Here is a 21323-nt window from a genome sequence, read left to right on the forward strand (position 1 = left end):
TCAGGTTGATGGTGGTGGTGTAAATGTGTGGGGGATATTTTCTTGGCACACTCCAGTGCCGACTGAGCACACAGCCTACCTGAACATTGTTGCTGACCATGATCATCCCTTTATGACCGGTGCACCCATCTTCTGATGGCTTCTTGCAGCAGGATAACACATTGAACATGACAATGATTTCACTGTACTGTGTGCAGCTGACAAATCTGCAGCAACTTTCAAGTGAACAAGGACTCTCCGAGGAATGTGCCCAGCACCTCGCTGGATCTATGCCACGGAGAAACAAGGCAGCTCTGAAAGCAAAAGGGGGTCTAACCCAGTACTAGCAAGATGTAACTAATGAAGTGGCCATAACATGTAGTTAAAAAAAAATCTCAGGACTTCTGTTTTATTTAATTTTTTTGTTAATTTAAATATCAGTCAGCAATGATTAAATGCTGACTATTTTACAAAAATGGAAATGAAGAGTCTGCCTGCAGTTCTTTCATGGTCCACCAGGGGGGGCTCCACCGCGGCTCAAATGTTGCAACTGACAATTTTACTATTAATAGTTTCAGTTACTCCACCTGTTGCAGCAGTGTGCGAGACGGACTAATAACGAGCAAAGGCAGTTCAAAGAGTATATTTTAATGCACCAAAAACAAAATAAACTGAATAATGACGGTACAGCTTTGCCTCTAGCGGCCCCCCCCTTGTGTCTCGCGTTAGGCTGTACAGACGGATAAATCCACCATCCCCAGCCTGCCCAATGAGAAGAGCGTGGGGGCGTTTCTGCCATCATTATCCGCTGGCGTGCGAACCACAACAAACAACGACGACGACACGGCGGATGGCAAATAAGACAAAATAAAACGCACATCAGGTAAGACGTTAGCGAACGGTTACAAAAAAGTCTGTTAGATATGAAACGGCTTCGACGGCGTACCACGAACCGTCCGTCGATCCGAGCAGTTAAATAAATGTCATAATAACCTGTGGCGGCCTACAGTTGAGACGGAATACGGTTTGGATTGTATTGAAATAAATAAAAAAAGGACATAAAAGCTAAATATGGCTCCTGTTTGTAAGAATAAAGGCATAAAAACAGCTCTCCTCCGGCCCGTACTTCGTGTCCCCGGCCAGCCTTAGCCGCTCAGCAGCAGCAGCAGCAGCATCATGGCGGCCTGGGCTGTTTGTCATGTATGCAGACACAGCAGCAGTCTGCGGTGAGGCTGTGGCATATTTTTCACATTTTTATGTTGAACAACCCGCAGGTGCAACAGGGCGTGAAATGGTTTGATCGCCTGTGTATACGTGTTAGGAAACGCCGTCCTTCGTACAGTTCTTTAGCCTAAGCCATAGATGAAACACGCTGTAATATTCTTTATTATGAGGATATTAATCAAGCAGGATTATCAGTTACCGCTTATTTAAGTACAGTCGCGGAACGCCGCCGTCTCTCTAAAGCTATAGCTGGCCTATTAACACGTCAGCAGTTCTTTGATATTAGTGAAGGTAAAACTCGTATTAACTACTTTATCCATCCATTTTTGGTATATTACTGTACTCGAATATAGTACTGTGCTTATTTAGTTCCAACTACTGAGTAATCCAGGTGTTTAAATGCCACAGAAAATGATATGTAACTCAGTATGGATATTGATGACATTTTATTGATATCGTAGCCATTACTGATTATACTTGTAGGGAAAGTCCATCTGGAAGTTAACTTTGCAACTAAGAAGCTGCCTTGAAATAACGCCAGGCATTTATTTAGGGAGTTATTTTCAAGCATTATTTAAATTTATTATAATCGAAGTGGTCATTAGGACACAAATAACAAACAAATAAAATTGCATGTATAGAAGTACCAGACAAATCTGATAAAATGGCTGAAAAAGTTTGCTGACTTTACCTCAAAACGAGGTTTTATTAGATTTCTACTTAATTCTCCTATAGATTTCAATCCATTATCTGAGTGCCATGCCACTCCCTTGTAATGTCTCAGATATGGGTGTGACTCTTTATCACTTTTCTTATTTATTGCTGGTCAGTTATCTGTGTGAAAATGGACCTAACTGAGCACAGTAACAGAGCAGGCAGATAGCTGCTGAGTGACTCACATGTCCAAAGGCTCCACTAGAAGTCAATTGTTTTGACAATACATAGTCAAGCCATGTGACCACAGCTAAAGTGAATAAATAAGCTTGGAGACATATGATTCCAAAGTCTGAAGCTGGTTGGTGTGAGGGGGGGGGGAAATGCACTGGTACCAGTGCCCAACAGCAGCTGTTTGAAATAAGCACAGCTTATTTCAAACAAATACTGCACAACTGCAGTATTTGTATTTTGGAAATAATGGAGCAGATTATTCCTGCTCTCAAGAAACAAGTCTGCCAGTCATTAGAATCAGATTGATTTGAATAAGCAGTTTTAAATGAAAGAATGTCATTTTTCTTAAAAACAAAAATATATATATTTTTTTGTTTTGTTTTTTGTTTTTTGTTCCTCTTCCAGATAAGTCTAAACATGATAAAGCATGCAGCACCAAAGCATATTTATAAATGTCCCAGTTGTGTCCAAGTTGAGACCATTAATTCCCAGCTATGAAACCCATTCACCTTAAAATGAACTTATAAAGCTACATTACTGTGCAAAAATCTGGAGTCAGGTATACTTTTACTGCTCTGGCAGTGTATTTGGCATCATTGTCACGCTTAAAAATGAAGCTGTTGCTGTCCAGATAGAATTGCATGTTTTCTGTGTCCATAATTCCATCAGTTTTGACAAGATCCCCAACACCACTGGCTGAAATACAGCCCCAAATCATGCCAGAGCCTCCACTGTGCTTTACAGATGACTGTAAACCAGGGGTGGGCAACTCCAGGCCTCGAGGGCCGGTGTCCTGCAGGTTTTAGATGTGTCTCTGCTTCAACACACCTGAATCACATATAGAAGTCATTAGCAGGACTCTGGAGAACTTGACTGCATACTGAGGAGGTAATTCAGCCATTTGATTCAGGTGTGTTGGATCAGGGACACATCTAAAACCTGCAGAACACCGGCTCTCGAGGCCTGGAGTTGGCCACCCCTGCTTTAGTGTATGTTGTAGTGACAGAACAGTCGACTCAGTGGAAACAAGGCAACTGAAACTATAAATCAGTCTGAGAGGGTCTCTCTCGTTCTGCCTCTCGCTGCAGCAATGAGTTGTCACCGTGTTGGTTCTCCAAAATTCGTATCCATGGAGATGAACAAATCAATGACGGTCACGTTTTGCTGTGAGACGGGGCTGAAATATCACACAAGATAAAGCAGCCAAATATAATTTTATGCATGATTGAAAATGAAAGAAGAATGGACCTTAGAGGTTTGGGTTCCTGCAGGATTACAAGGTTTTCAGACGGTGCATCAGCTGAAGGTTGTTTTCCTGGGATCCATCCAGATCTAATTTTACATTCAAATGGTTCTCTGGCATGTGGTTAGTCAGCATGTCGTGCTGCACTTATGTGGAAGTTTTTTCTGTTGATTACAGACAGCTGCAGCTATGGGCAAGGCCCAGTCACACTTGGCCAAGCACAAAGACGAGACTCAAGACGCTCTGACGGCCGACAGCGAGTACAGAGAGAGTCAGACGGAAGAGGATGGAAAAAATGGAGATGTGTCTCAGTTCCCCTACGTGGAGTTCACTGGACGGGACAGCGTCACCTGCCCCACGTGCCAGGGCACTGGCAGAATCCCACGCGGTAAAACTTAAAGCTATTAAATGTATAAATATTAAAAGAAAAGCAGAAATATTAAAGTACCCATTTACAGAAAATACCCATGAATAAAATGAACAGTTAATATTTACAAGAATAACATCCTTATTTATTATAAACCTTAGCTAATCTGCATAATAAGGAAACATCCAATACAACTACGTACATATTTTGGTGCATGTGTTGCTCCCTCTGCATCACCTTTTCTTCCTCAGGCCTCAATTTTCAGCCCGTAAGAAAAGGACAAAAACAGAAATATTCATTACAAAAACTTGGAAGTATGGTGTGAGAAAGCCAAACGAAAAAGCTTTCCCCAAACAAGCAAAATATTTTATGCATTTAATAGTTATCTTCTCCCTCTCCACAACTGTTTAAGGACGCCAAGGGCTGTAATAACTCTGTGTGAGCCACTTAGTTTTATTATTATGCATTTTAAATGAAGAGCAAATGAGGAACAAAAGCGATCAATATTGTGAAGATGAAGGTAGTCAGACTGGTTAATATTGTTTCCGTGTGCCGTGAAGGAGCGAGTACTGTCGAGGACTCTTAACCTCTTAAAGTCATGCATATTGCAATAAAGATGCATCAGCTTTTCTTTATTTTACTACCTTAAAACTTGGAAAACTCCACATGCATCCTCACCACCATGTGGGGCAGGTGCAGAGCTGAAAAATATAGAACCATAGAGCAGAACTAATTTTCTTACTTATTGCATCTAATAGTGTATGCCATTTCATCACACCTGCTATTCATCAGACAGTGAAACAGGGTGGTGCCATCTGAAGTCATCTGTGATTGATTATGTGACTATGACCAGTGGCAATAATATCCAATCAGCACCACGTCTCACAACAGGATGAACACTCGGAGTGGACAATGTCCATTATTTCAAATTCACATTGCTTGTGATCCACAACAAAGACAACTTATGTAGCAGTTTGTATCTGTAGGTTTTCTGTACAAACTCACTTCTACATGCATGTTCATATCATCCAACACCTCCTTGTTCTCAGTTCATATGCTGCATATGTAGCTCTAATAATGAGTTCAAAGAGCAAATAGCAGATTTAGAACAAAGATTTTTAAAAAGAGGGTAGAACATGAGTGGGTAAAACAAGCTTCAGATCGTTCTAAAGATAAAATACAATTAGAAACACCACTCAGATTAAAAGAAATATGGATAAGATCACACGTGCCATTCAGTATTCACCTTTGGCTAAAGATATGGCCACCATCATTCATAAATGTTGGCACATTGTTGCTTCTAACTTCCTACTCTTAAGGGACCAGTCCATCATGGATTGTGTTCAGAAGACCACCTGATCTTAGAAACATGCTCGTAACAGCAGATCTTTCATCTTTTTTTATGTGGCTGAGTGAGTGCTGTGGGGTCTGGGAATTACAACTGTAATAATGGTCAGCAGTGTAATACCACATAAAACAAAGATCTTTTGTCATCCACATACAGGCAGGACCTTTCCAGTTAAAGGAATAATCTCACGTCAAACCAGTAACAGTGACATATACGCTTAAATGTCCTTGTGGGCTGGCATATGTTGGTGAAACATCTAGACCTCTGGAAAATAACACAGATGTTCCATCAGAAATCAAACAGGTCCAGTCACTTTAAGCATCTCAATGTGTCTTGTCTGAGTTATATTAGGATTGAGTGTGAAGAGCTCCCAAGAAGAGGAGGAGCAGGTGACATTAACACTCTTACTTTTACAGCTTTTCTGGAGCTAAACTCTTGATACTTCTGCTCCTAAAGGTCTTAATGAAATAATGGACATTCATCCTGGTTTTTTTTTTTTTTTTTTTTTTTTTATTCCTTGCATTCCTATCAATCCATTTTCTTCCCTTATTCAATTCAGTGTCGGGGGAGGCTATCCCACTTGTCATAGGGCGAGAGGCAGGGTACGCCCTGGACAGGTCACCAGTCTGTCACAGGGCTAACACAGACAGACACACAACCGTTTGCCTTGTATTCATATAATGTCATAAATTCAGTTTTTTGTGCGTATATTTATTACAGATCCACGTGTTTTCAGTTGTAGATTATATCATTTTTTAGTATAACTACTGCATCTAACAATATCGGAGCCTTTTTAGGAGTTTCCTTATACTTGATGACGGTGATACCTGATGGCACAGTGTAAGACCTCAGATACTGTATGTGGCCCATTATGGTTGTGGTTTTAGGTCAGTACGTTTTATATCTGTCTAAAACTTACTGACCTAACCAACCACAATGGTTAGACTCCAACCAATTATAACAAAAATCTTTATTTTTAGATGTTGCTTGAGATTGTTGCCATTGGGTTTGTAGTGATAATCTGCATTGTTTTTCAGCTGTTTGTCCTGCATGAAACGCGGTTCTGATTGGATGTTATTGCTATTGGTTGTGGTCATGTGACCTATCACAGGTGATGTCTCTGCCCTGTTTCACTGTCTGATAAAGAGCAGATGTGCTCATATGCTATTAGGTGCACTAAATAAGAAAACTGGAGTTCTGCCGTTTGTGAACTGTTAACTCTTTTCTGCTACTTTAAAACTTTTCTGGCCTGCACTTGTTTATAAGTTACCTCAGTTTACTTAAAACCAGATCCAGACTGCAGGGCATGGCTCCAGTCCAGGACTGCGTCTCTCTGCCAAGGCTGAATTCCCTGGATCCGGGAGGAAATACTGATCTAAATAAGTTTTTCATCAACACGCCCTGTTTCAAAGAGCTGGTTTAACTGTTTTAGTTCCACTGTCACAAATCTGGTCAAGACACAGAAATTACAATAAAATTGTAATTTAAATGGGAAAATTCAACTAGGCTAAGATTTTTCTCAGGATGGAGTTTTAAAGCAGTTGTGCAAAAAATGTATTCCAGCAGTTACACTCTTATTTTTTTAACTCATTCAACAGGTCAGGAGAACCAGCTTGTGGCTCTGATTCCATACAGCGATCAGAGGCTCAGACCAAGCAGGACGTAAGTCTGCACTGTGTGCTCTTTTTATAAGCAAACTGCCTCAGCTGTGCGTGTGAGGAAGCAAAATGAACACACAGCAGCGACACGGACTCTGAAGCCATCAGCTGCTTTCAGGTTCTGACTTCTCCTTTCCGTCTCCTGCAGAAAGCTCTATGTCACAATATCGGTCGCGGTGTGCCTGCTGCTGTCTGGCCTGGCGGTTTTCTTTCTGTTCCCTCGCTCCATCGACGTCTCCTATGTGGGAGTGAAGACCGCCTACGTCTCCTATGACCGTGACAAACGAATCGTCTATCTCAACCTCACAGTAAGTTTGTTCAGCTAGCTAGCCCATCACTATTGGTGCAAATTCTCCCACAGTGTGGTTTAGTCCTTAATTGAACCACACATTTGTTTGTATTTGAGACTAACATGTTTATTCAGGCAGTAATAATGGACAGCTCCATAGATCTTACTTTTTTGTTTGGTTTTTCTCCAATGAACCATGGACGTATTCTGGATTTGTTCTCCGATTCAGAACTGCCACACCCCTAAATGATAGAGGTTGGCCTTAGCCACGAACACAAAGGGCAATGTCACCTGACTTTGCTGGTTTCCCCGCAGCAGGAATACCAGCCCGTTTAAAAAAATGAAATTAACTTAACTACACTTTCTAAAGCCATCCAGTGTGCCGGGTTGGACCCTTTGGCAGGCCAGTTTTGGCCCTTCAGGCTACATGTTTGATACTCCTGCTTAAGATGCTTAGATTTCAGGAACTTTGCTAAAAGAGAGAATATTCATCTGCCTAGGAGCTGGAAACATGACTTCAAATCAGTGATGATGTTACCCCATGTTGTGTCAGTCTTGCTAACAGGTTTGCCATATTGACTTAAAATTTGTAAATGTATTTAATGTCTCCAAGCGGCATAAATTTAAAAAATTGCATTAACATTGTGACATCACTCATGGAGTATTCTTCCAGGATCTCACACCTCTCATCATCTTCTCTCCAGAACACACTGAACATCACCAACAATAACTACTACGCCATATCTGTGACCAACATCACAGCACAAGTGCAGTTCTCCAAGACGGTCATCGGCAAGGCCAAGTTCAGCAACAGCACGGTGATCTTACCCCTGGATGAACAGCAGGTAGGTCGATGTGCTTTTTCTGTGTCTGCACACGGAGGAAAAATAAACTCTTTAAATTGATCAAAATGTAAAAAAAAATTATGTAAACAAAAAAATTCTGTGAATTAAAAAAAGATTTCTCAATGATTTGTTTACTGTTACTGTTTTATAGCTACAAGTAATGTTTTTAAAAATACTAATAAAAATATTGTTTTTAAAATGCTGAAGTATCCAGATTTAGGCAGATCATCACAACACAAAGGAATAATTTAAGTGTATATACTGCGACTGCTCACTGCTCAGGTAACACGGTTCAAATATCTGCCAGCTCTCGTTTGGGGGGTTCTCCCATATTTTGGCCTCAAACTTTATTATGTGTAACTGGACAGCAGGTTTTGTTTGTTTGTCTAAAGTTATCCAGATTATCTACATACACAATGCACAGAATAAATACAATACCAGGTAGAGGCTAAAGGAATTTTCTCAAATACTGCAAAAATACACAAGTCACACAGTGAAGTGTCACCAAAATCATTTCTCACATCGCTGACATGTTGGTTATGCTACAAGTTTCATTTGGAGAAAAGGGCTGTTGCATATTTAATATTCACTGTGTCATCAAAGTCACTTCAGTGGTCTTCTGATAAATATGCTACGACAGTTAGACGTTTTACAGCCATCAGCTTTCTGCACCTCAGATTATAATCCTGAGGTGGAGTTTGTCTTCATCACTTTGCTCAGTGAGCACAGAAATGGACCAATGAGCACACAGTAACCCTACAGGATTATTCTCACAGCCAAGGGTTTCATTTATTTTGTTGAAAATTATTTAAATTTCCTAGTTAATATATTTCCTAGAAAGTTAAAGCACATTCACTAGACTTTGATGTTACATCTTCGGCGTTGGCACGACTTTAATTTTGGGACTGTTTCTCAAAGAAAAGACGATCAGCTGATGGTAATTCAGTGTCTAAATATTTGTCTAAAATTCAGATTTTAAACACTGACAGTGGTGCCAGTTCTCACTACCATCTCCTCTTTTCATAGACTTTAACTAAACAAACCAAACTAGCTTGGGCTCCGGGTACTCCAGCTTCCTCCCACAGTCTGAAGATCTGCATGGGCTTTAGGTTAACTGGCAGTTCTAAATTAGCCATAGCTGTGAACGTGGGCATGAGTCTCTGTGTTAGCCCTGTGATAGGCTGGTGACCTGTCCAGGTTCACCAGCCCTGGACCAACCTGTGATCTGGATGAGTGGAAGAAAACTGATGGATAGATTTTCAACTCTGTCATTTCTGCCTGAATTGTGCTTACAGATTGATTACATGGTCCCCACCACCATCGCTGATGAACTGAGTTATATGTAGTGAGTATCTTAGAAATCCTAAAAAATAAGCCGTTTACATTTGGGTCATTATCATGATTAATCATTTTGGTCTCTCTTCCAGTGACTACTGCACCTTGCCAACGATTAAAGTTCATAATATAGTGGTCATGATGCAGTAAGTATGACGTGATGTTGAGTATTTTTCTTGGATTTATGTCTAATGCTGTGATTTTTATCCTTTTATTTATCATGAAAGGCTCAACTGAGCATCACACAGTTTCCTCTCAGCTCCCTCCTCCACACCCTCATAACTTCACCCACACATGCTGCAGAGCTGCCCAGAGCAAACACAGCCTTCTGCTGGGGAGCACTGCTCAGACCCAGAGGAGAAGCCCGGGCCTTTGGGCGCTTTGCTCGTTTACACGTCAACTCTGACGTAGAAGCAGACTGAATTTAGCAGATTAATATTTCTCCAGGGCTGAATCCTAATTAGTTCACTGAATCCAATGTGGTTGAAGCCAAATGTCTGGTCTCAAGCCAAGTATCATCACACCGATGAATGCCAGTGAAAATGAGGGTGGAAAAAGCAGCCAGTACCCTAAAAGTTAATCTAGCCTTTCAGTGGGTTTATATCCAGACCATGATACCATAAAGACCACTCGTCAGTGTCTGATGGAAGTGTCAACTTGGTGCAATTGGGGGGGGATCAGTTTCTTTATTTACCTTTAAAATGCTTTAATTTTAAGAACCCCTTTCAGTTTATGTCTTAATATTTTAGGAGGACTAGTCAAACAGCTGCTTAAGAATAAACATTATTATAGTATACATAAGAGAAAATTATATTCTGTCATATATACACTTGTAAAAATGGGGTGGGCTCATATTAAATATGGCCATGAGTTTCATTAGTACCATATCTACAGTTAGTCTCTTTAACCCAAAACTGAGGCTTCACACTGCTCTAAATGCTCCGTTTCACTTTCCCTTCTTTGGCTCTGGATGATGTCAGAGAGGGGATATCACTAATGTTGTAATATTTTTGTGTGTCTATGATTGGGCAGCCAGTCAGAAGAAAGCCGGTTTAAAGGGTGATCTGAAAGAGTCAGCAGCTTAGGACAGAAGTTCAGTGTAGGATAAATGAGGATGTGTGAATCATGCAGAGCTACTCTAGAAGATCCGAGAATGGGGAAAAAAAATGGAATTGACTGGATTTCCTTCAATGAGTCCGTTCTGGCAAAAGTAAAGACGAGATTAATTCTGGACTCTGGTTTTGTGTTTTCCACCTCAGTGTTGGAGCACTGCATCACACAGCCTGCAAGAGTGACAATGATACAACTTATGCGCTTACAGTAGTGATTGACGCTGTTCAACCTAAAAGAAGCAACTGCATGTTAAAACTGGTTTGATCCTCACTTTTGCTGTTCAAGGATAAGCGATAGCTCGCAGATGATTAACACAGGAAAAAAACACAACAGGGCGTCCTTCTGTAACACTGCTGTCCACCTGTGAGCGCTCCTGTAGCTCCAACAGAACGAAACGACCCCCCCATACCTGCGTTTTGCCCCATTCATAGCAAATTAAAATTAATGAATTTTTAACTTTTGATTTTATTCACTCTCCTAATTGTTTGCAGCTCAGTGTGCGAGCCTTCACGAGTACCATTTGCTCTAGTTTCTCCTTTCCCTGCGCGCAGTGCGAGTTCATCTTCGATCACACAAACTTGTCACATGAGGAGTGAAGCTGATAAGAGACAGCTGGCTGATGGCTGTTGTGTTACTGTGGGCCACCTTGAGACTGTCGTAAGAGTGAGAAAGAGAAGTGAGCGGGGCGGGGCTGCTATCTGAGTCGCTCAGTCGTGTCAACATGACTCACCTGAAAAGCTGCGGTTTGCTGTTGAGTCATAAACTTCTGCAAACATGTTGGTGTAACAAACTGCTGACGCTTTGCTTCATGCAGTTTTCCTGCTGCTGATGCGTGACGTGGTAAACACAGAACAACGTGGAACTGAACTGATTTGGATCGAGTCAGGATCATTGATCCAAACACACGAGTCAGCAGTTTTTCAGAAGTTGAGGATTAAAATTTGCTGTTATTGATTTTGATGTGGGAATTTAGATTTATCTGATTGGCTATCGTTTCCATTATTTATTTTACCTTTTACAGATGTGTACAATGTTCAGATGGTTGAGTTTTAATCATTATTTGTAAGCTTATGTCTTTCTTACCTCACTTTGTACTTGGATCATGTTTGACTCTGGTTTGCCTTTCAGGGTGATGGTGACGACGTCGTACTTCGGCCACACGGAGCAGGTCTCCCAAGAGATGTACCAGTATGTGGACTGTGGGGGGAACACCACCTACTTGCATGGGCGTGTGCAGGTCTACCAATAAGGGAAGAGGAGGGGCCTGGGCATCAGATACTGCTGTCGACTGAGGTTCTCACAGACTGACCTCCATACAAAACATCTTTGCTTTTAATTTAGTCATAGTGGCCCATCTGTTTTAAATCCTAAATATTTCAGCCTTTTTACAGGGTAAACATGATGTTTAGAATAGATGTTCTGCAATAAAACCAGCAACGATGGTTTATCATTAATGAGCCAGATCTTAGGGCCCATAGCCAAGAGGACTGTCACCTGCAGTTCTTTTGGGCCGGTGAGAACGGAGCACACAGATATAATAATGAAATATTCAGTTGGTTACATATCACTCCTCCTCTGTAGTTAGAAGACTGGAAGCAATAGCTTTACTTATGACGCACTTTAGCAGACCCTCTGAACAGAAAGTAATGTTAATATTGTCTAAAAAAAAAAAAATGCAAGGGGAAAGCTGCATCTGCTCACAGCCCCTCTTATTCTACACCACTTTATAAAATAGTTTCTTAAAAGTGTGAGAGAGATGACTTTTGAAAGTGAAACCACTGAGGTGTTCTCAGACACTCCTTTCTGCTCTTATTTGAACCCCCCCCCCCACACACACACACACAAACGCGCTCTTTTTGTTTCATAGATTTTGTTTTTGTGTGTGTTGTAAAACTGAACTCTCATTGGTTTGTTCTGCTCCTTTAGCTTTAGTGAGGTTTGTGTAACTTTGTTAAACATCAGATTAAAGATTACATGTGACTACTGTGAAGACCTTAATGAGCATATTTTACTGACTAATAAAACCCATTTTTCACTTAATAAGAAAAATAACTGTGGAAAAGGGACATTTTTGTGTCGTAGGCGTATAAATCCAAATTTCACCTTTTTTCCCTTTAAATGAGGGGATCCTATTTTTGTGGGCCGTGGTGTCATTTGCAGTACTGCGTTTGCCATTTTAATCCACTTTTCAACTAACTTGATTTGACTTCTTTTCCCAAGATTTGAAACATTTGAAACACTTTTATCTCATGGTGGCATTTATTTAATATCCTAAAATATTAATTCTTAAACCAGCATGCGGAGTTTAACACAGAATCTAACATTTCTACACAATAACTAAACAAAACAAACCTAATTAAAGCTGCTCTGAATATTCATTAACAGTGTAAATGTGAACATTTCTCAGCTATTTTCTAACATCTAAACAGTGGTTTTGTGTTTTTCATGCATGAAGCTGAAAATAAAATCATTTTGAACATTTCTTGCATTTTTCTTGGTGTGATTGTAATACACTCTGTGCACACTAGGTGGAGCCAAACTCTCACTAAGCTGAAGTATGAAGGTCCCAAAATTGTTACTGTTCCATTATTTTATTTTTATTAATGCACTTTAATAATTACTGGACTTGCAAAACAAAAAACAAAGTAGGCCTGCACATCATTGTGTTTTCTGTGGTGCTAAAAGGTTTCAGTGGACTTGATGTTTGAGCAAAACACAGCAGAGTGCAAATGTGCTAATGAGTTAAATTTGTGTCTTGCAGAGCTGCTAAAATTAATTTATCAATTAATATACTTTTTTTTTACATAAATTATCTTGTCTAGAAAATTTACCCAACATAAGCATTTTCATTTCCTTTTTTAGTGGAAAACCCAAGGTTACTATAGGCAGCTAAAACCTGAACTGACAGTAGGAACTAAAAACATTTGTAGACTGAAGTAAACCAAACAGCTTGATGTTTAAAAAAAAAAAAAAAGAGAGAACTAACTTAGTTTCCTGTTACAAAACTAACCCAACTAAAAGAAAAACAAAATGTTTAGTGTCACAAAGTGTTGTTGGTACTGTAACACTGAAGCTCACCCACATTCTAATAAAAAAAACACTAAAATACAGACCAATAAAAACTATTTTTGTGTAAATAAAAACTATTTTTGTGTAAATAAAAACTATTTTTGTGTAAATAAAAAGAAAAGTATAGCTCTGGTCATAAGTCCCGAAATATCCTGCTCAGTATTAATATACTGAGCATATGAACATTTTCATGCATGATTTACTGTGTGGATGTTCAGGGTTTCCATCCTGTTGGCACTGTGAACACTGAACACACTGAGGAGGAAATTCATTGGACAGCGGTTCAAAAAAAATGTATGCAAGGTTCCCACCAAAAGGAGTTTCACTTGATTCATCCAACATTAGTGCATCTTATCCTACAGGATTAGTTTTTATGAAAGTTTAAAGAGTTTGACTTTTAGAATTATATATTCCTCTATATTTAAAAATGTATAAACTAAGAATTAGGAATGTAAATGACCTCTTGCAACCCACCTGCAGTACCCTCGCAGCCCACCAGGGGGCCCGCAGAGCATTTGAATCCTTTGCTCCTTCCCCTCACACTGAGACAATGTCGCCCATTTTGAGCTAATCTACAATCACGTGTCTCACAACAAACATGTGGCTCAAAAGCAGATGTGCTGATCTCTGCATTCCTACTGAAACCCAGAAATTAAGTTGGCAGCAATATTGCAGAAGACCAATGACATAAACTTTAACTTCAATTTATGCTTATAGGGAGCTGGGGAAAGCTGAATACAAATAAAACCCAGAATAACTGTCTTAGCATTAATACGGTGTCCCACACAAACACTCTGCTCTCCATTTAGGTTGCTGGGATCTGATCACCAATCTATTCGGTCCAGGAAGCAACTACAAACCTGCACACAAAGCTGCATCTGTTTGGTCTGATTATATTAGAGGCTATGGTTATAAAGCTGTGTGTGTACTAAGCTATTTAATATGAATGAAAAAAATGATATGACTATTTTCAGAGGAGCTCATTTTTGTTCTCTGCTTTCAAAGCATCTTTCTGGTTGTGTTACACATCACTGGCTCTGTCCTAAAGTGAGAGGCTCATGTCCCTCGTGTATCCTGGTATGTTCACATCTGCTGCAGTCATTAAAACACCGGCTCACTTCCACTCTGGGATCCAGGTCAGGAGTCTAGACCAGAGCTGCACTGGAATCCATACGGCAGAGGAAAAAGGTTTCCCTCCATCTCTAATGCATTCTGCACACACTGACTGTACTGTAGCTCCTGCCTGTTGGCAGAGCAGCACTGAACTGTTACATACAGGAAATACTTTGTTACTAAATGAATGATTTCCCCTTCTGATTATTAACACAAAAGCATGTATCTTTGTCATTATTTTTTCTGGTCGTTGGTGATTAATATAAGCCAGTCTGCTGCTGACTGTTCCTAATGATTAGCAGGCCGAATACAGCACATTATCAAGTAAATGACAATACGTTAGCACTCTGCAAATAACCAAAATCAAATTTTTCTCTGGAGAACCACATAATAAAAACTCAATCAAAACATGATCACCAGTTACGATAAAATTATTTCCAAAGAAATCCACCCGACTGTTATACAAACATTTAAATGTGACTAACTCTTGCACTGCTACACAGACACACACACAGACACACACACACAGTATTTGAATCAAGTAGCAGTTCAGACTCAGTGTGTCAGCATAATGCTGCTTCTTGATTTTTGGAAATTTTATTTTATTTTCAACGGGAGTCCAGACTGAGGTGGTCGGGGGGATCAGTTCAGGCCCTCGGGCCATATTTTGCGCGTGTGTTACACTATATAAATCTAAGATAAGATAAGATAAGATAGTGTTTATTTGTCACATGCACAGTTATACACAGTACAATGCACAGTGAAATGTATTTTGTACCTGCAACCTTATATACACACACACATGACTGCATTCATTTATACTACCTCAGTTCAAACTGTCTGGAAAGCGCCCAGTTGTCTGTCTTCCAGCTGGACTATTTGCTTTCATATAGGACCAGCAAGAAATGTTTTTTCCATCTGTGCTCTACATAAACTTGCATCCTAAAATCGAATCATGGTGGCTGGACATTTAATTTTCCTGCTTGTCGGAGTCTTCTAGTTGTTGTTTGTCCATCAAAAGCTTTGTGCCGAATTGTGGTCACTGAGCTGGACAGTCTGAGGTACAACCTGCTGGCTTTGGATGGACTGAAACATAATGTCCCAGAGGTGTTCTACTGGATTTAGGTCAGGTGAGCGTGGGGGGCCAGTCAGTGGTATCAATTCCTTCATCCTCCAGGAACTGCCGGCATACCCTGTGCACCAGGAGGAAACCTGGAGCCACTGCACCAGCGTGGAGTCTGACAGCGGCTCCAAGGATTTCATCCTGACACCTGATGGCAGTCAGGGTGCCGTTGCCTAGCCTGTGGAAGTCTGTAGGTCCCTTCATGGATATGCCTCCCCAGACCATCACCGACCCACCACCAAACCAGTCATGCCAAACAGTGTTACAGGCAGCATAACGCTCTCCACGGCTTCTCCAGATCCTTTCACATCTGTCACATGTGCTCAGGGTGAACCTGCTCTCACCCGTGGTGGACCTGCCAGTTCTGGTATTCTATGGCAAATGCCAGTCAGGCTCCATAGTGCCGGGCAGTGAGCAGTATATTTATTGTTTCACAATCCTAGAGCAGGTTTTCTAGAGCTGACACATGATTGTGCATGAGGATGCTACATATAAACTACAAATGAAACACAGGCTCTGAAATCTAAGTAACTATGAAAATACTGAAAATACATTTTATGGAACCATAGGTGGCATTTCTTGGAGAAATTATTGGTACGCAACAGGTTGGAAATACACAGACAATTAGATTTGGTCTGATTATTATTATTATTATTATTATTATTATATACTTTTTTTGGGGGGGGGGGGGGCATTTTGCTGTAGAATATTGGAGCATATGAAGCCCAGAACCTGTTTTAGGGCCCAGTTTATTTGGCATCTTTAGCATCTCTTGTTTACAGAGAAGTTTACACACCTCATCATTAGTTTGCATTTACTCAAGCACGACTGAAGCTTTTGCAAAAATAATTATATGGACATAATCAAGGTCGAACTTTTACTTCATCCATTCGCTTCCGCTTATCCTGTTCAGGGTCGCGGGGGGGGGGGGGGGGGCTGGAGCCTAACCCAGCTGACATAGGGCGAGCGGCAGGGTACACCCTGAACAGGTCGCCAGCCTGTCGCAGGGCTAACACAGAGATAAACAACCTTTCACACTCACGTTCACGCTCTCAGTCACACCTATGGGCAATTTGGAGTACCCAATTAACCTAACCCCAGTAAATGCACGTCTTTGGAATGTGGGAGGGAGTACCCGGAGGAAACCCACGCAAGCACGGGGAGAACATGCAAACTCCACAGAGGGAGAGGACTGGGCCAAGGTGGAATCGAACCCAGGCCTTCCAGATGGTATTCTAACTGCGAGGCAGCAGTGCTAACCACTTACTTCATGTTTGACAAAAACTTAAAGCTACACAACTGTTCACCCCCCGCTGGGTAACCTTTGTTGGGTACGAGCCAGCTAGTAAAAGATATATTTGACGCAAACATAACCTGTTGCCTTTTTCAGAGGTTTCAGTACTTACCGTTCGCCCCAGTGTCTCCAAAACCAGCCTCAAACCCAACCCCAGGACGCTCTCCCTGCCCCGCCCCACTTTGCTTCCCCCGGGCCACAATAACCACCACCTTGGTTGTAGCTTCCCTGCGTGCAGCAGCGGCGGCGGCGGGGGTGACGCGGAGAAGTCTCGGCTATTTCTTCTTTTCCAGGAGACGTCCTCCTCCTCCTCCTCCTCCTCCTCCTCCACCTCCTTCACCTCCGTCCACTCTTCATTTGAGCAACAGCGCACAGCTCGCCATGGGGGGGTTCGCGCTTCTCCTTTTTGCCTCCTCGGTCGCGCTCGTTGGGGTCTGCTCCGGAGGCTCGGACGCGCCCCGGGGCGTCGCAGTCGGCTTCGTTTTTGACCTCAAAGCGAAGTGCGAGCCGCCGTGCGAACACGCCGGAGTCTGCATCCGCAACAACACATGCCGCTGCTCCAGGGGCTATGAAGGAGAGACCTGCCAATATGGTGATGTTACAAACAGTTTGCCTTTGAGTATTTTCTGCTCAGTGTTTCTGTGTACTCAGCCTGCAGGAGGACAAAAGCTGTGGATAATATAGTGGAGACTTTGAGGGATTGTTGCCAAGTACAGCTATAAATAAATGTCATTTAGGTTTAATGTGCCTCTTTATATTCATATGTGACCAACTTATTAGCTACTGATGATTTAAAATGACATCATGATTTCTTATCAAAAGTTTGAAACCTGTGTGTGTGTTTAATTGATGGATGTTTTTGCAGCCAACTGTTATCCCAAATGTAAAAATGGAGGAGTGTGTCTTCGCCCTGGAAAATGCAGATGTCCTCCTGGATTTGGTGGAAAATACTGTCACAAAGGTAATCAGGTTCAGTGGAGCTGGGAGGACTAGTAAATTTAGTGTACTGACTTGTGCACGGCATGATGACAGTGTAGTTATTTATACATTCTTCTCTGTGCTTCTGTTTTAAGCTATTAAAACATTTTATGGATTATTCAAAAAAAAATGTCATACATGTCAAATTTTCTATGCATTCCAACAGAAAACACAAAAATATAAAAATGATCTTATAGACTTCTTTAAAACAATGGATACTCATGGGATCTCTAACACTGACCAGTTACACTGAAATATGATGTAAGTACAGGATGGTAAAACTATCTCACAAACACGCTTGCGTGTGTGTGTGTGCGATGTGTGTTTTGCAGTGAGGTGTGATGGGGGATGCTGGAACGGAGGAGAATGCACTGCTGTCAACGGCGTGGCCAAGTGCATCTGCCCTTCAAGCTGGGCCGGATCAAAATGCCAAGAGGGTTTGTTTATGGCTGTATCTAATTACCCAATTAACACAAGAGGTCAAATCACCAAATGGAGCCGGTCTCTCAGCTGGAGCTGTTCATCAGCAGCAGACATTAACGGATGTTTGAGGCTTTTTATGGGTCCAAGTTGCTGTCACCAAAGGAAGCAACAATCAATCTGACTTAGTGGATGAGACAGACGTTCAGATGCTGCAGCTTGAGAGCAGTGGTGGAGTTTCTAATGCTGGCAGGAAAGAGCAGTTCAGTTTGAGCTGGGAATGCTATTGGCTGAGATTGGAAAAATAGAGTTTTTTAGGTTTACAAAGTTTTTTTTTTCTTCAGTGATGAGTCCTTAAAGTCTGCTGTGGGGCTGCTTCCACTAATGCGTTCCCCATGTGACATTAGGGATCTGCTGGACTATAGCAGTCCATCTTCTGTGGTCTAGATCAGATATTCAGCCTTGCTGCTCTTCTAGGGTTAAAGCTGCTTTATTCATTAGCCAACTCGATGACTTCCTAAGCTCATTTTCTTTATTTGTTAGCATACAGATTGTACACGTCGGGTCAGTGGCACCAGGAGGACTTATATTCATAGTACACACATTGCCTGCCTCTCTTCTGTGCATTACACTAATTTTACTGGTACACTACCACCCAGTTAGCCTAGTAGTCAACACAAAAGACCAACAGCAAGCTAAACGTTACATCATTCCTATATTGCATACAGCCTGGAGACACATGCATTTAAGCAGGAACTAAGCTGCAATAACACACAATCAAAAAAAAGCCAGAGTGAGGGCGCTGCTGTAACTCTCGCTGAAAGGCTGCAGGGGCCTGTGCTCGCTGTCCCTGTACAATAACAGCTAAAAGTGCCTGTGGAAAAAAGTGCTTAACATGAAATAGTTTACCTACCAATTTAAAGTTCATTCTGCATCTTCCCACAGTCAGACTCTCACAGAGCAGCTCAGCATCAGTTTCAGTATCATGGTAGATTTCCATCAGTCTACTCTGTTCATATAAAAATGTACCAACAGTACATTACAGCTGCCGGTGCCACAGTGTGGTGTGACCTGCAGTCTGGCTCAGTCCAAAAGGATTCAAATTTATACCTTTCTTGTTTTTTTCATTAAACATAATCTTTGCTTTATTATGAAGTTGAAAGAAAAAAAAAATACAAAATTGTCCAGTTTTTTTGAGTAAATCCTATTATGAAGACTGAATCTTAGGACACATAAGTTTGTTTTTTCTTTCTGTTCCCTGCTGAGGATACCCCTCTATGGTTTGTTTCCCCCGCAGCAATCTGTCCTCAGGGCTGCAGGAACGGTGGGATCTGTATGGCTCCAGGAATCTGCAGCTGTCCCGTGGGATGGCTGGGCGGCGCCTGCCATACTGGTGAGTACAAACTGGTCCCAAAGACGAAGCACTTTTTTTTTTTTTTTCCTGTGCACGTTTGATGAGACCAGGTCAGAGGATACTTTAGGAGACCCAGATGTACAGTTTAGGAATATTAACCAGGGCAGTGAGCTGTGTTATGACCCCACTTCTGAGACTGTCCCTCCACTGGGAGTATTTAATCCTTAACAGTCTTTCCTTTCACCCAATTAAAGTACTTTCTACTCTCTTGACTACATTCCACTGATCTCACATTAATCCATCATACATACTGGATTTCTTTTGTCCTTCCATCTATTGTTTTAGTCCCCTGAGTTACACACGTCTGAAAGACAAACACAGATCACGAATAAATCATGGATTTGCTAGGAGACCGTTTCTCAGCTCAGTGTATTTCCAGATGTTGCAGCACTTCTCACCTTTGAGACCAGCTGCTGGATTTTATGATGTTAGAATTTATAAATTATTAATCCCGTTATTTCTTTTTGTCTGCAGCCGTGTGCGGTCGGCCCTGCTTGCATGGAGGGAAGTGCATTTCTCCCAACAAATGCCGCTGTCGACACCCTTTCTCTGGACCTCGCTGTGAGGAAAGGAAAAAGCCCCACTAGTGCGCCCCAAGGCCCAGACGAGGTTGTGGGGGTGATTGTGTTTTTATAGCTGGAACGTAGGTAGTTTTACACACAAACTGTACGGAAAAGATGGACGTGGCCGTTATGATCTCGCTCATAAAGTTAGTGAAGACCCGTCTCAGAGTTGTGACATCAGGCCTGAATGAGAAACTGAGGGACGCGTTATATTCATAGAGCAGTGGCTCGTCAGTCACTGGGTAGGCCTCCCATAAAGCGTAAATGTTTTATCACCTATTATACTCCAAATTTACAAAATGAAAATCATGTATTCAGACTTAAACAACAAGGATCTCTTTTAAAAAAGCAGCTAAAAACTCGTCTTTTGAAGCTTGTTTTTGGGTAACTTTGTTTTTATGTTTTTAGTATTTTGTTGTGAAACTCCTCACTTCACGAGCATTGTAATAATTATCTTGAATGGTGCTATATAAATAAATAAATATTACATCGATCCACCTTTTTACATACAGTATCATTTGTTTTTTTTTACATTTGTATTTTTGTAATATTATATGTGTTTTATGTTATCATTTGATGTATAAACATGCAACTTGCTACAATTTGTGTCATTAAATGAAAAACAAAAACATCTTTATTATGCGTAATCTGGAACCGTTGCTAGAAAACAAATCTTATATACAACTCCAACAGGATTATCTTGCAGGATCATTGCTTTGATCCATATTTGCTAATAAATGCTTAACAGATTCAGACAGGTCTAATAAGACAGCATATTAATGACAACAGTAATGAAAAATAAATGATTTTTGTTCATATCGTGGTCTTCAGGCTAGTTTGTGACATGCACCAGCCACACGAGGCTTAATGAAGAAGCAAGCTCAAGCTAATTTTATCTAAAATGTTTGATAGCAACAATCTCCACCACCAGCCTCATCGTGTGTGTGCAGCAGCACACAGGCCTGTATAAAAAGCACCATTAATGCATTTAACAGATGTGTGTTACTTTGAGTCTTGAGGTAGTGACACACACACAGACAGGAAAAGACAAGTGCAACAA

General features: G+C 41.2%; 2 protein-coding genes across 2 annotated transcripts; both read left to right on the forward strand.

The window, feature by feature from the left end:
- Window positions 1-579: 579 nt before the first annotated feature.
- tmem106ba (transmembrane protein 106Ba) lies at window positions 580-12123 on the forward strand. Its single transcript, XM_030749729.1, has 8 exons — window positions 580-862; window positions 3512-3722; window positions 6648-6711; window positions 6856-7015; window positions 7701-7841; window positions 9137-9186; window positions 9269-9322; window positions 11418-12123. The coding sequence occupies exons 2-8, from the start codon at window positions 3524-3526 to the stop codon at window positions 11536-11538; spliced, it is 789 nt and encodes a 262-aa protein (XP_030605589.1). The 5' UTR covers window positions 580-862; window positions 3512-3523; the 3' UTR covers window positions 11539-12123.
- A 4989-nt stretch (window positions 12124-17112) lies between these two features.
- Window positions 17113-21237, forward strand: seraf (Schwann cell-specific EGF-like repeat autocrine factor). The gene is made up of 5 exons (XM_030750104.1): window positions 17113-17480; window positions 17754-17849; window positions 18199-18303; window positions 19584-19679; window positions 20175-21237. Exons 1-5 carry the CDS (start codon window positions 17270-17272, stop codon window positions 20285-20287), a joined length of 621 nt encoding a protein of 206 aa, XP_030605964.1. The 5' UTR covers window positions 17113-17269; the 3' UTR covers window positions 20288-21237.
- Window positions 21238-21323: the final 86 nt, after the last annotated feature.

This window comes from Archocentrus centrarchus, chromosome 16 (genome assembly GCF_007364275.1).
Source record: "Archocentrus centrarchus isolate MPI-CPG fArcCen1 chromosome 16, fArcCen1, whole genome shotgun sequence".
Lineage (NCBI taxonomy): Eukaryota > Metazoa > Chordata > Actinopteri > Cichliformes > Cichlidae > Archocentrus > Archocentrus centrarchus.